This window comes from Phyllostomus discolor, chromosome 14, assembly GCF_004126475.2.
Source record: "Phyllostomus discolor isolate MPI-MPIP mPhyDis1 chromosome 14, mPhyDis1.pri.v3, whole genome shotgun sequence".
In the NCBI taxonomy this organism is placed as follows: domain Eukaryota; kingdom Metazoa; phylum Chordata; class Mammalia; order Chiroptera; family Phyllostomidae; genus Phyllostomus; species Phyllostomus discolor.
In genome coordinates this window covers 28,687,055-28,699,016 of record NC_040916.2, presented here as the reverse complement: position 1 = coordinate 28,699,016, position 11,962 = coordinate 28,687,055, and the positions used below count along the sequence as shown (strand labels likewise).

Below are 11,962 nucleotides of genomic sequence, written 5' to 3'. Positions count from 1 at the left end.
TGCCTGAGACTTGGGATGGAGGGGGAGCCCCGGGAGGGGAACAGGCTGGAACGTGAACGCCAGTCTGCCGGTGCCGCGCGGAAACGAGTCCAGAGGAGGAAAGGGGGGTAGGCAGGGTCTCACCGAGAAGCCTCCTCAGTGTGTGTGTCTCACCTGTGAGTAGCCACTTAGCATTAGACGCCTGGAGACGGAAACCTGGAGACGGAGGAAGTTTGCTCAAGTTTTATCTTCATCTTATTATTATTTTAATAGTGAGGTAGCCCTGACCTGGGCAACTTGTGCGACCTTACAGCCTCCGATTAGCCACGTCACTGCTAATGTCGTTGTTGTTCTATTAGTGACGATAAACACGGCCAGCCTTGACTGCACGCCAAGCACAGTGCAGAAGCCTTTGTGTATCAATTTTTGATTTTTAAATTGAATTCTAAATATCGTTTTATAAAATAGCTGGTATTATCACCTATTTCCAAAGGAGGAATTTGAGACTTAGAGCGTGTGTGCCTCTGCAATACGGCTCTGCCTCGCGGGTTCCGACCCCCGCGCCTTCACGGCACAGACGTGGACTCGCTCGTCAGACCCGAGAGTCCACACGGCGGGTTCCGGAAACTCGGGCTGCACAGAAGTGAACCTGAAAATAAACTCTGTTACTTTTCTGGTATATGCTCAGAATGAAAGGAGCATACGGACACTTCACGGGAAGATAATAAACATTGACATTTTCCCCTTAAGGTTCCTCAGGCTGAGAGAGCAGACGGGTAACAATGTACAGAGTAGCCACTGTTCTGGCCCCTCACTCTGCGGGCAGAAGCAGACGCTCGCACGGCAGTGTGTGGGTCGGTCGGCACCTGCCCCAAAGTGTGTCACTGCACGCAGGGCCGCCAGCCCACGGCCGGCGGGCCACATGCAGCCCAGGATGGCTGTGAATGTGGCCAAACACACAATCGTGCATTTACTTAAAACTTTATGGGATTTTTTTTGTGACTACATGTCGCAATGTATTTAATGTGTGGCCCAAGACAACTCTTCCTGTTCCAGAGTGGCCCAGAGACGCCAAAAGGTTGGACACCCCTGGGTCCTGCGGTCTGTAATCATTGGCTTCTCCTGTCTATGTCTATGAACAGCCAGTGGTAAGAGGTCACTCCCATAAAGTATTGCTTGCTGATCAGACCCCATTGGCCTCCTTTAACAGATGTGCAGGTGGAGGTGCAGGGAGGCGGGGCGAGGCCACGGTGCAGGAGAGGCCAGGGGCAGAGCAAGCAGGACTTCGGACTCAGGGAACATTTGCACCGAGCACTGGGCTTGTCGAGAGGACCGGCGCTTGGGAACCTTCCCCTTCACCCACTGCTCCTGTTGGTCACGGACTCAACAGAACGTCCCTGACGCTCACGTGGCCCAGGTGCTCTGGGGACACGCGCGGCAGGAGGGCTTCAAGGGGGGTTGCAGTTGGCTTCACTATCGAATCTTGGTCGCTCATTCGCCCACTCATTCCTTCTTCATTCAGTCCACACCTGAGCCCTGAGTGGGCACGTGTATGGTGTCCCAGCCGGAGCGCCGTCTGTGAAAAACAACGAGTAGGAAACACATCACCACGTTGCAGGGGTTTATCTCTGGAAAGTGAGATTGCAGGTGACTTTTATTTCCCTCTTTTAGCTTATCTGGTCTCAATTTCCCCCTCATAAACACGGACGGAGTTCGTAAGTCAACAACAACGAGCGGTATGCAGAAGGTCCTTTGACAAATGGGAAAGTGATACATTTTTCTGAAGGCGCCAGAAGTGTTGCTGAGATGTGGTTTGAGCTGCAGCTGCAAAGTGAAGATCCCTCATGGGACACTCCGATGGGACAACGGTGGGCAGGGGTGGAAGCCGGCTGATCTGCACAACCCGCATGCCTCCCCCCGGATCAGAGGAGAAATCGTCCCCAGGGGTCCCCAAACTTGACTGTGCATCAGAGCTGGTGCGGGCGGGGTGGGGGAGGAGGCTCTTAAAACAGATGACTAGGCCCCGCTCCTGCTCTTGCGTTTCAGCAGGTTTGGGATCTGCCTGGGAATTTGAGTTTGCCAGGTCCCCAGCCACTCTGATGCTCCTGGTCCAGGGACCACAACTTGGGAATCGGCTTTAAGAAATGCAACCCTTGGCGTTCCTTCAGCTTTCCACTGCCCCACCCCACCCCTGTGTGCAAGCCCGTGGTTGCTAGGCACTCGGCAGGAGCACCTCTAAGACCGTAAGAGCTCACACCTGCAGCAGCCTCCAGGCTCCCACTGAACCTCGCTGGGAAAATTCTCGTCTGCAGCGACATGGACTGTAGTGTCTGCAGACCCTTTCTGGCTCCCATGGAGCCAGGCCCTTCCAGAGGACCTGCCTGGACCGCAGCCTGTTTCCGGCGTCCTGGTAGGTGCTGTCATGCACCAGGTGGCCGTTCCTTTTTCCTCCTCAAGGTCACCTCTCTCCCTTTTAATATATATAATACATAAAATAATAAAAATTCTGCCATCCTTCCCCAACAATGTGGGTTTGAACTGCCCGTGTCAACTGAACTGCATTCAATTGAAAAAAAAAATCAGCATATAAGTTGACCGGGGCAGTTCAGACGGGCGTTGTTCCAGGGTCAAGTGCACATGAAACGTACAGAACCCGCAAGTCTAGAGACATGGGAAGTAGATCTGTGATTGGCCGGGGTGGGGAGGAGGGGGCCACCGTGATGGCTAAACGGTTCAGGCTTCTCCGTGGAGAGAATAAAGCCCCCAAAGTGGACTGCGGAGATGCTTACGCACATTTGTGAGTGTACTCGCACCCACGCACGTTTGTGAGTGTACTCGCACCCACTGAATTTCACACTTTAGGTGGGGGAGTGGTGTGGTATGCGGACTATACCTCAATAGCAAAGCTGTCACGGAGCCGGAGAAAAGGCAGAGCGCAATCAGCCCAATGCGCTCATCACGAATATTCGGCATCCGGCGGACCCTGATTCCTATCCCCCTAGGGCTGAGAGGCCCTGATTTCCAAGTTTGATGTTTTCCCTTGGCCAGAATTTGCCTACGTGCAGAAGGCGTTGCTTACTGGATATGCCAGGTCTTTAAAGGTTTTAGGAAAATCAGATGCGTTGCATTTGTTACTACGGTTGGAAACGTCTAAGGCAGCGTTTCCCAAACCTGGTCGTGTGTGCTTGGGGCGGGGAGGCCTTTGAAGTCCCGGATGCTCAGGTGGCACCCTCCCACCCCATTAAATCAGTGCTTGAAGGCAAGAGCAGGGCATCCAGAAGTTTAAAGTTTCTCCAGCTGACTCCAGTTTGCTGCCAAGTCTGTGAAATGTAAATAACTTACCTGAATTGTAAAAGATGTTTTGAAAAGATAGGCTCTGATTGGTTAATCGTATTGCTAGCCAAGACGCGAATCTCAGTGTGTGGGGGCTCTGACTAAACGCTATCCTTGCGAAATCTTTCACGGGAGCACGGTGTTTGCAGACACAGCTGCAAGGAATTTGCTTGACTGGAACCGTTACCTTAAGGCGACTTCAGGGAAATCACCGTGTCGTCGTCCCAACAGTGCATACAGCCTGCGGTCTGGGAGGCGGGGCATTGGGTGTGACCCTTCTCTTCTTTACCGGAGCAGGTAAACAAAGCTACCTGCGGACCACCGCCTCCAGGTCGGAGCAACCCCCTGGAGTTGGGCAACATCCTGATTGGATTAATTCTGATCAAACAATGAAATCTAAGCATTCTAACTCCGATAACAGCACAGCCACAAGGAACTTGAGAAGTTTTGACAAAGTGTAACTGAATTTTTTCATTACTCAGCATTTAAATAATTAGGTCAGAAGGTCCTCAAGCGTCCTGTCGTGAGTCAGTCCCCTCGGTGTGCGAAGCCCGTGGCGCAGCCGGGGCTCCGGGTGTTTCGCACTCAGGGCGGGCGGCGGCGGCAGGAAGGACGGTCCACGTGCGGGAGACCCACTCCTTCCACCGCGGCCGGAAAAGGATCGCGCAGGCCAGGAAGTTTCGTTCGGACCGCCCGAGCCCCCGCGGCTGCCGGGGATGGGCCAGCGAGCCGGGCGCGCGCTGCTCCTGCTGCTCGGGGCCCTCGGAGCCCTCGGGGTGCGGACCGCGGCGGCGCAGGGCCGAGCCCGTGAGTACGGCGGGGACGCGGGGGTCCGGGGACGCGAAACCGGCTGTGGTCCGCCCGCGGGGGCCGCCGGGCTTGGGGAGGCGCCAGCTTCGCGTACCTCCCCCTCCCCAGCCTTCCGCCTGGGAGGGCCCGGCCGTGGGGCGCGGGTGAGTTGCGTGGCCGCCCGCCCGCCCGGGGCCTGGTCCCCACGCGCTGTCCCCACTCGGAACCACCGCCCCCTCCGGGAGCTGACGCTCCCAAGGGTCGGTCGTTGCGTTTCTCGGGGAGGCCGCTCTGGGTTAGCGGGCCTCCAGGTTTGGGTCACGGGTTTCCCGTCTCTCTGTCACCTCCCCCCTCACGTCCGCAGAAGTCCCCACCGAGGGCCACCGCGGCCCAGAGGCTGGGGGACAGCACGCCGTGCGAGGGGCTCGGGGCGAGACGGTGGGGTCCGCGCTCTACCTCCGGGGAGACTGGGGTGGCGGCCGCTGCCGGGCGTCTGCCCCCGCCTCACTGATTCTGGGCGACTGTCCCGACTGGAAACGTAACTTTGGGACGGGAAGCCCAGCTGTGGTTTGCGGCGCTGGGGACTGAAGCGCCGTGCGGACGGCGCTGCCTCATCCGGGGGCTGTCCCCGGTCGCCAGACACGGGCCTGTTCCCGCTGGACTAACGCCCTGCGTTTCGGAACCTTCGCTTCTGCGAGCTGCGGGCTCCGCTTTGCTGCGGGAGTAGGAGCTCCCAGACGTAGAAGTTACAGGGGAGGCGGGGGGCTGGCTGGGGCGGGCTGGGGATGAAGGACTTTCCCAGGGTACAGGGAATTTAGTAGGTCAGGTTTTCCGATGCTGAGCACTACATCTGTGCCCAGGGGAGGCAGACAGTGCGTCTGCCCTGGGGCGCAGGCTGTCGCAGCCCCCAAGGGACAGGGGGACGGCGCCCACTTGGACGGATGACGAGGAGGCAGGGCTCGCTCACTGGTGATTTTGTTCCGCGTTCCCCGGGGCTTCCGAGGCAGAGGCCGGTGCCCCCCGTCGCACTGCGGGAGAGGCTCAGCCACGGGATCTGATGCGAACGAAGGATTTACTGTTCACAGCCCTGGGCAGCCAGCGGCCGGGCTGTGCTGGTCCCAGGGCCCGTAGGGAGCCCGGTCCGAGCCCTGTGATACCAAGCATTCTGGCGGGGGGGGGGGGGGGGGGGGGATGGTGACAATAAGCTAACGAACAAAAGGATGTAGGAGCTCAGGTAAGCGCTCACGGTGAACACAGGTGAAGCCCAGAGGCAGGACAGGCTGCTCTGAGCTGGCCCGTGGGCAGAGGTCAGCGTGGTCTTGCTGACTGGGATCGGCGCCTCCCAGGTCCGCCCAGTGGGGCCTGGAAGGGGGGAAGAAGCAGGGCTTGCCACCCGGCACTGCTGACATTCTGTGGAGTGGGGACAGCCGTGTGCACGGCGCCCTCCCCTGCACCCACTAGGTGCTACGTGTGCCCACAAGTGTCTCCAGACTTTGCCCGTCATCCACCAGCCCAGTTAAAAGTCACGGGGCTGGAGAAAGCAGGGTCTGGGTGCAGGGCGAGGGCCAGCGTGGTGACGGGCTCAGCCCTGGGCCCACAGGCTGCCACGTTCCTTCCGGCCCAGGCGCGGCGGGGCCCCACAGCTGCAACCAGCTTGCGCGGCGGGAGGCGGGATGAGGGGGCAACAGCCAAAGCTGGGAGCTGTGCACCAGGCGGGGCAGGAGGCGGCGGGCTGGGCCGGTGGTGGGAATCGGTTGTTTTTCTGCTTATGCTGGTGGTGAATGTTCAACTTTGGTTCTTGAGTTTGGCCAAGAAAGGATTCCGAGCCAAGAGCCTAATTTAGAAAGTAACAGAGGAGGAAGTGAGCCAGCTGGGCTGCAAAGGTCAGCACCTGAGGGAGGAGGGGGGCAGAAAGGCACAGGAGGGAGGGAGGGAGGGAGGGCGGGCGTGCTGCACCTGGGCCCTGCATCCTGAGGGTTCCTACCTGTGTCCTCAGGTGGGGGTTTTAGGGGAGGTCTCAGGGGAGAGTCTCCAGAGCACATCATCAAGGTCCTTGTCTCTGCTCATTGATTGGCCCTGGAGTGGACGGTCACTAGTCATCCCAGCCGGTCCTGACCTCGGCCGGCCACCGCCTCGTTTCTCCTGCTTCTGCTGCTTTTCTGGGCCTGGAGCCGACCCTCAGCTGAGGCCCAGATGCGTCCCCGGTTTGGCCCGACCTCAGCAAACCCGAGGCCCCGTTCCTGAGATTATGTGATGCTGCTCAGAACCTCATCGCCCTGAGGGCTCCGTGCTCAGGGCAGAGGCTCTGCAGCCCCTCGCCCCTCCTCCGAGGGGGTCTGCGCTGCATGCCGCAGGACATGCTAGGGGGCAAGGGTCACCCTGGTGGTGAGGTCCGAGCCTACAGTGGTTGTTTTCTCTAGTTTTGCCCTGTTGCTAGGCACCTGGGAGTTTCTGCCCGGGGACAGCCAGGAGCTGGCCTGTCATTCCTGCTGTGCTCGGGCCTGTGTAACCGCCCCCTCTCTCTGATACCTGTGGAAGGAAGTTCCCGAAGGGTCTGTGCGTGGTGTCACGTAGGGAGGGGTCAAAGGTGACTCCATCGGCCTGAGCTGCAGGGTGATACAGGTGATGCCGCTCCTGAGACGGTGAAGGCAGAAGAAAGAGCAGTTTAGGGGAATCGGTGGTTTCGGGCCACAGTGTGCGGTTCCGATGGGCCATCCCGCGGGCGGAGGAACTGAGAGTCCAGGGCAGAGGTGAGCTCCCGGGGCCGTGCTGTGGCCACCAGCAGCCTGCGCGGAGCCCGGCGTCCCAGCCCAGCGTGGTTCAGGCGCTGGGACCCAGCCCGAACGGAGGCCGTGGGCAGACTCGCCCGAGCGGAGGAGGGGCCTTGTCCTTCCAACCTGCTTTGGAAGGAACGCTTTATCGGGGCACCTCACAGCCCATAACAGCCGGGTGGGCCCAGGGCAGGGTCAGAGACGGCAGCACTGAAACCCAACAGCAAACCCCTCCGGACTCGGGTCCGAGGAGCCCTGAGCACCGACCCCTGAGCTTGGTGCCACAGCCGGGGCCACCGCGGGGCTCTCCAGAGCCGTTGGCCCCAGGGTAGCCTGTCCCAGTTGGGTGAGTGCTGGGCAGCCTAGGGCGGCGGCCCCACTGGGCGGAGGGAGGGCGCACCGGGGAGCGGACTGGACAGTCACGGGGAGGGAGGGCGCTCCAGTCACTGCACGGCTGGGCCCGGACCAGCAGGGGGTAGGAGCTGACTCAGGAGAAAGGGGCCTGCGTCTCCCAGGCCCGCTGGGCCCACCGACGCCTGTTGCGTCCCCAGGGCCACACTCCCTGCGCTACCTCTTCATGGGCGCCACCGTGCCCGACCTGGGGCTGACCCCGTTCGAGGCCTTGGGCTACGTGGACGACCAGCTGTTCGTGTCCTACGATCACGAGACTCGCCGCGCGGAGCCCCGCACCCCATGGGCCTGGGGGGGGGCCACTGGGCAGCTGTGGCTGCAGCTGAGTCAGGGCCTGAAGGGGTGGGACCACATGTTCACAGTGGACTTCTGGACCATCATGGACAACCTCAACCACAGCGAGGGTACGTGGGGCGGGGGGCTGGCATTTGAGGTTCCGGGGTGGGGGGCAGGGAGCAGGGAAGGCGTTTGCTCCCCAGGCCTCTCGGCTTCTGGAGATGGTGGAGACAGCACCCCACTCCTCTGGTTTCAGTGATGAAGCTGGGGGCGCTGCCAGTGTCCCACACCCTGCAGGTGATCCTGGGCTGTGAGATCCTCCAGGACAACAGCACCAGGGGCTTCTGGAAATACGGCTACGACGGGGAGGACCACCTTGAATTCTGCCCCAAGACGCTGAACTGGACGGCAGCGGTGCCCAAGGCGAGGGCCACCAAGCTGGATTGGGAAGTGAACAGTATTCGGGCCAGGCAGAACAGGGCCTTCCTGGAGAGGGACTGCCCCGAGCAGCTGCGGAGGCTCCTGGAGCTGGGGGCGGGGCTCCTGGACCGGCTGGGTAGGGCGCAGCACCCTAGGGGCGGAGCGGAGGGTGGGTGGGGGCGCAGGCCTGCCCCTGGGGTTTCCAGGTGGCCAAGGCCATGTGCCTCTGGGAGGAGCTGAGGTCTGAGGTTTCCGCCCTGAGGTCTCTACCTTCTAAGTGAGATTTGTGATGCGACCTCGAGTCAGAGCTTTGGTTTTTTTTCTTTGCGAGTGTAGCCGAAGACGCACCCGGTCTGCATGGAGCCAAGACCCTGTGGGCATATGTGCCCTGTAGGAGTCAGGGATGTCCGTTGTCCCAGGGACACCCAGGCAAGAAATTGCCAGGGGAGGCAGCCTGTCAGAGAGCAGCAGACTGGGAGTTCACGTCGTCTGCCAGAGCAGGCCACGGCCCCGCGGGCTGGGACCCTCCCCCCCCCCCCCCCCCAGGTTGCACCCGGTGGGAGACCAGGGCTGTGCACAACCCTTTCCCGAGCCCCGGAAGGGCGCTTGTATCAGATCCAACACCAGACGTTGACAAGGAGCAGAAGGCACGGCAACAGGTGTGCCTCTGACACACAGGGCAGGACGACAGGCTGTGGTGGCTGTGACTGTTCCCCACATGGCCACGGCCTCCAGAGCCGTGTCTTGGGACGCTTGGGCCCACAGGCTGGTGTGTCTGCAGCCCGCTGGGTCAGCGCAGGGCGCCCCCTTCCTTCCAGCATAGAGGAAGGGGGCGGGACCCTCTGGTCCTCGCGGGAGGGTGGAAGGGCCCCTCTCCAGATTCTTCCTCCTTCCTGCCCAGTTCCTCCTTCGGTGAAGGTGGCTCGTCACGCGGCCTCCGCAGTGACCACTCTTCAGTGTCGGGCTCTGAGCTTCTACCCTCAGGACATCACCATGCGGTGGATGAAGGACAGGCAGCCGCTGGACGCCAAGGACGTGGACGTGCTGCCCAATGGGGACGGGACGTACCAGGGCTGGGTGGCGGTGTCCGTGCCCCCCGGGGAGGAGCAGAGGCACACCTGCCAGGTGGAGCACCTGGGCCTGGAGCAGCCCCTCACTGCCACCTGGGGTACGGACGGCCGGGGCTGCCGGCCCGCTGTGGGTGGAACGGAGCGGGCGCGCCCCGTGGCGGGGAGGGTCTGCCCCCAGCCAGCCGCGCTCAGGGCGCTCCCTTTGCTGTTCCAGAGCCCTCGAAGTCCGGCCCCCTGGTCATCGGAGTCATCAGTGGGCTCGCCGTTGGTGTCACCGTCCTCTTGGCTGGAGTTTTGTTCAGAACCCTCCGGAACAGGCAGGCTTCCCGTGAGTAGGAGGACGGAGCAGGCGTCAGGGCTTCTGCCCAGGATGCACTCCGGTCCCGCAAGACGTGGGCAGAGGGAGGCCCTGGGTGGGGGGAGTGTGCCTTCCCTCTGTCTTTGGGAGCACTGGCCCCTGCATCGGAGCCAGTGTGGCGGTTTGGGGTTCCTGCTGAATTCTCGGGAGCCAAGCGTTCCGTGTGGCCTGAAATCCAGGGCGCTGTCAAGGTTGGGGAAGGGCCTCGGGTCCAGATACAGCCACGAAGCCAGCGCCTGGGCGTCACCGGGAGGAACGACCTCGCCAGCTGGGGGTCAAGGAGGGCTTGGGTGTTGAAGCGGCAGGAGTCCCGTAGAGAAGGCGGGGACCAGGGAAGGGACCGGTCGGAGCCGCTGTGCCCATGCGGCCGCGGGAGGCCAGAGATGACCACGGCTCCCCGACCCAGTCGCCCGCCCCGCCTGCTTGCCTCCTGGGCATCTGTGGTTCTCGGGAGAGAGCGGCAGGCAGCCCGCGCCCGCCGGAGGAGGCCTGGGGCCTGCGGGAAGTTGCATTGTTTACGCTGGGAGCGGTGCGGGGGCAGAGGCGGAGGGACACAGTGCGGGGTGCACAGCGCCAGTCGTTAGAAAGTGGGTCGGGAGGCGGGGCAGAGAGCGACGAAGCGCCTGCAGGGGAGAGGACCCGGTGCCCGGAGTCCAGTTCCTTTCTAGCGGGCGCAGGGAGGGGTCGGAGTTGAGGAGGGTCGGGCGGGAGGCGGCGGGTCGGGCGGGAGGCCAGCCCAGCCTAAGACGCGCCCTGTCCCGGCAGGAGCAGCCCCGGGGGCCTACGTCCTGGCCAACCTCGGGTGAAGGGCCGCCTGCAGCCCTGCGGGGCAGGAGACAGGCCGAGACCCGGGGTGCGCCGGGGGAGTTCTTGGTGCCTGCGGACAGCGCTGGGCCCAACCGACCAGCTGGAGCCGGCCCAGGAGCTCCCTGCCCTTTGCCGGTCCCCGTTCAGGTCTGTGACTTTGTATGGGCCGGCAGCCCCCACCGTGATGGCTCCCGGAGCCGGTGGGCGCGTCTCCCGCTGCATCCAGAGCCGGCCCCGGTTTCCTGCCGCGCCTCGGGCCCCACGCACCTGCGTCATCTCATCTCCTGCCTCTGCCGCGAAGCTCCGGAAGTTTCGGGGACTCATACCATCCTTCTGAGTGTGTGGGAAGGGCTGTGGACCTGCTCAGGGCAGGCGCTCTCCTACTGCTACCGTACACATCCCCAGGCCTTTCCTGGGCCCATGCAAGTTTCCATGTAATCCTCTGCGTCTCTGTGTTCCAGTAACGCCCCCGCCCCCCTGCCCCCGTGGGCGCCTCCGTCAGAGAGCGGTCTGGGTCATGGTCAACGCTGGGAGAGAGGTGAGGAGACACCCCTTCCAGAAGAGGCATCCCGCATGCTGGTGTGCGTTAAGACTGTTTTCCAGAAAGTGGGTGGGAAGCGTGTCCACCTTTGGTCTGGCGCGCGGAGGTGTCACGTGGGTTTCCCAGGCCAGTGGCGCCCCCCCCCCCCCCCCCCCCCCGCCCCCGTGCATGGCCTCTGTGCTGTGTCAGGCTCCAGGTGGATCGGGGATGTCCCCTGTGGTCTCTGCCGACCCTTTCCCTTTGTTCAGACCACGCGAATGCTGACCATGGCTACACTTACACAGAAGCAGTTACTTGGAAACAGACTCGGTTCAGAGCACCTGTGTACCTGCATTTCTTCATAGGGTTCTTACAACGATTCTTTGACATGAGATCTGTTACCCCCTTTTCTTTAGCGAAGACAGTGAAGCACAACTTGCCAGAGATCGAGACAGTTTCCACACTGTCGCTCTGATCTCAGCCATCCCACCCACGGCGTTTGGACGCCTCGCTGCGTGGACTGAGTGGAAGAGAAGGGTCGTGGCCACCGGACGCTGCTCTCCCGTCTCCTGGCCTGTGTTCTCAGTGGGCTGGGCCCACGAGCCTGCCGGGGAGGCCGCAGCGAGCAGTCTCAGCCAGACTCCCTCTCCAAGTGCTGGGGAGGGCCGGCATGAGCTCTCCCTGCCGGTGCTCCTAGGCGTCCAGGCCAGGGCTGTGATTGCCGGTGTCCGTCGTGGCTGTGCCGCTAAGGGAGCAGTGCGGTGCCCTCCCTAAGGCAGTGTCTCCACAGTCAGACCCTGGGGGCATTTTCCTCCACGAGTTGGAGCAACCCCTGTCGTATTAAACATGGCGAAACGAAGCCGCCAAGTGGCGTGGAAGGTCCCCAGCATCTTCCTGGGGTTCCTGGTTCTTGTCTCCAGCTGTGCACATTCACAACCTCAATCCAACCAGCCTCTGAGGAGTGAGCAGCCTCTGGCTCAGTGGCTCACCTGACTGTGTGAGGGGTTCAAGTGCAAACGCCTCAGCCACTCGTGCGGCCTTGGTGCTGCGGCCCGCCTTCGGCTGCAGAGTTGTGGCCTGAGGCGTTCTGTGTCGGGGGGTCGGTGCCTCAGGAGCCCAAGTGTAGCTCAAAAGTTTGCTGGTAGGGACTTAATTTGGGCAAAGAGATTTCAACTATTAAAAAAAATTTTTTTTCTGGTTGCAAAAGTTAAGTAGATAAAGATACATG

The 11,962-nt window shown here is 61.7% G+C and overlaps 1 protein-coding gene across 1 annotated transcript; it reads left to right on the top strand.

Annotated features, from left to right (window-relative positions):
* Positions 1-3,956: 3,956 nt before the first annotated feature.
* On the top strand, positions 3,957-10,751 carry HFE (homeostatic iron regulator). Its single transcript, XM_036015666.1, has 6 exons — positions 3,957-4,119; positions 7,424-7,687; positions 7,816-8,115; positions 8,881-9,147; positions 9,264-9,377; positions 10,173-10,751. The coding sequence occupies exons 1-6, from the start codon at positions 4,029-4,031 to the stop codon at positions 10,211-10,213; spliced, it is 1,077 nt and encodes a 358-aa protein (XP_035871559.1). The 5' UTR covers positions 3,957-4,028; the 3' UTR covers positions 10,214-10,751.
* The last annotated feature ends 1,211 nt before the right edge of the window (positions 10,752-11,962 follow it).

Coding starts and splice junctions, on each gene's coding strand:
- HFE (XM_036015666.1), top strand. CDS start 4,029: ATGGGCCAGCGAGCCGGGCGCGCGCTGCTCCTGCTGCTCGGGGCCCTC. Junction 4,120..7,423: donor GGCGGCGCAGGGCCGAGCCC/GTGAGTACGGCG, acceptor TTGCGTCCCCAG/GGCCACACTCCCTGCGCTAC. Junction 9,148..9,263: donor GCCCCTCACTGCCACCTGGG/GTACGGACGGCC, acceptor TTGCTGTTCCAG/AGCCCTCGAAGTCCGGCCCC.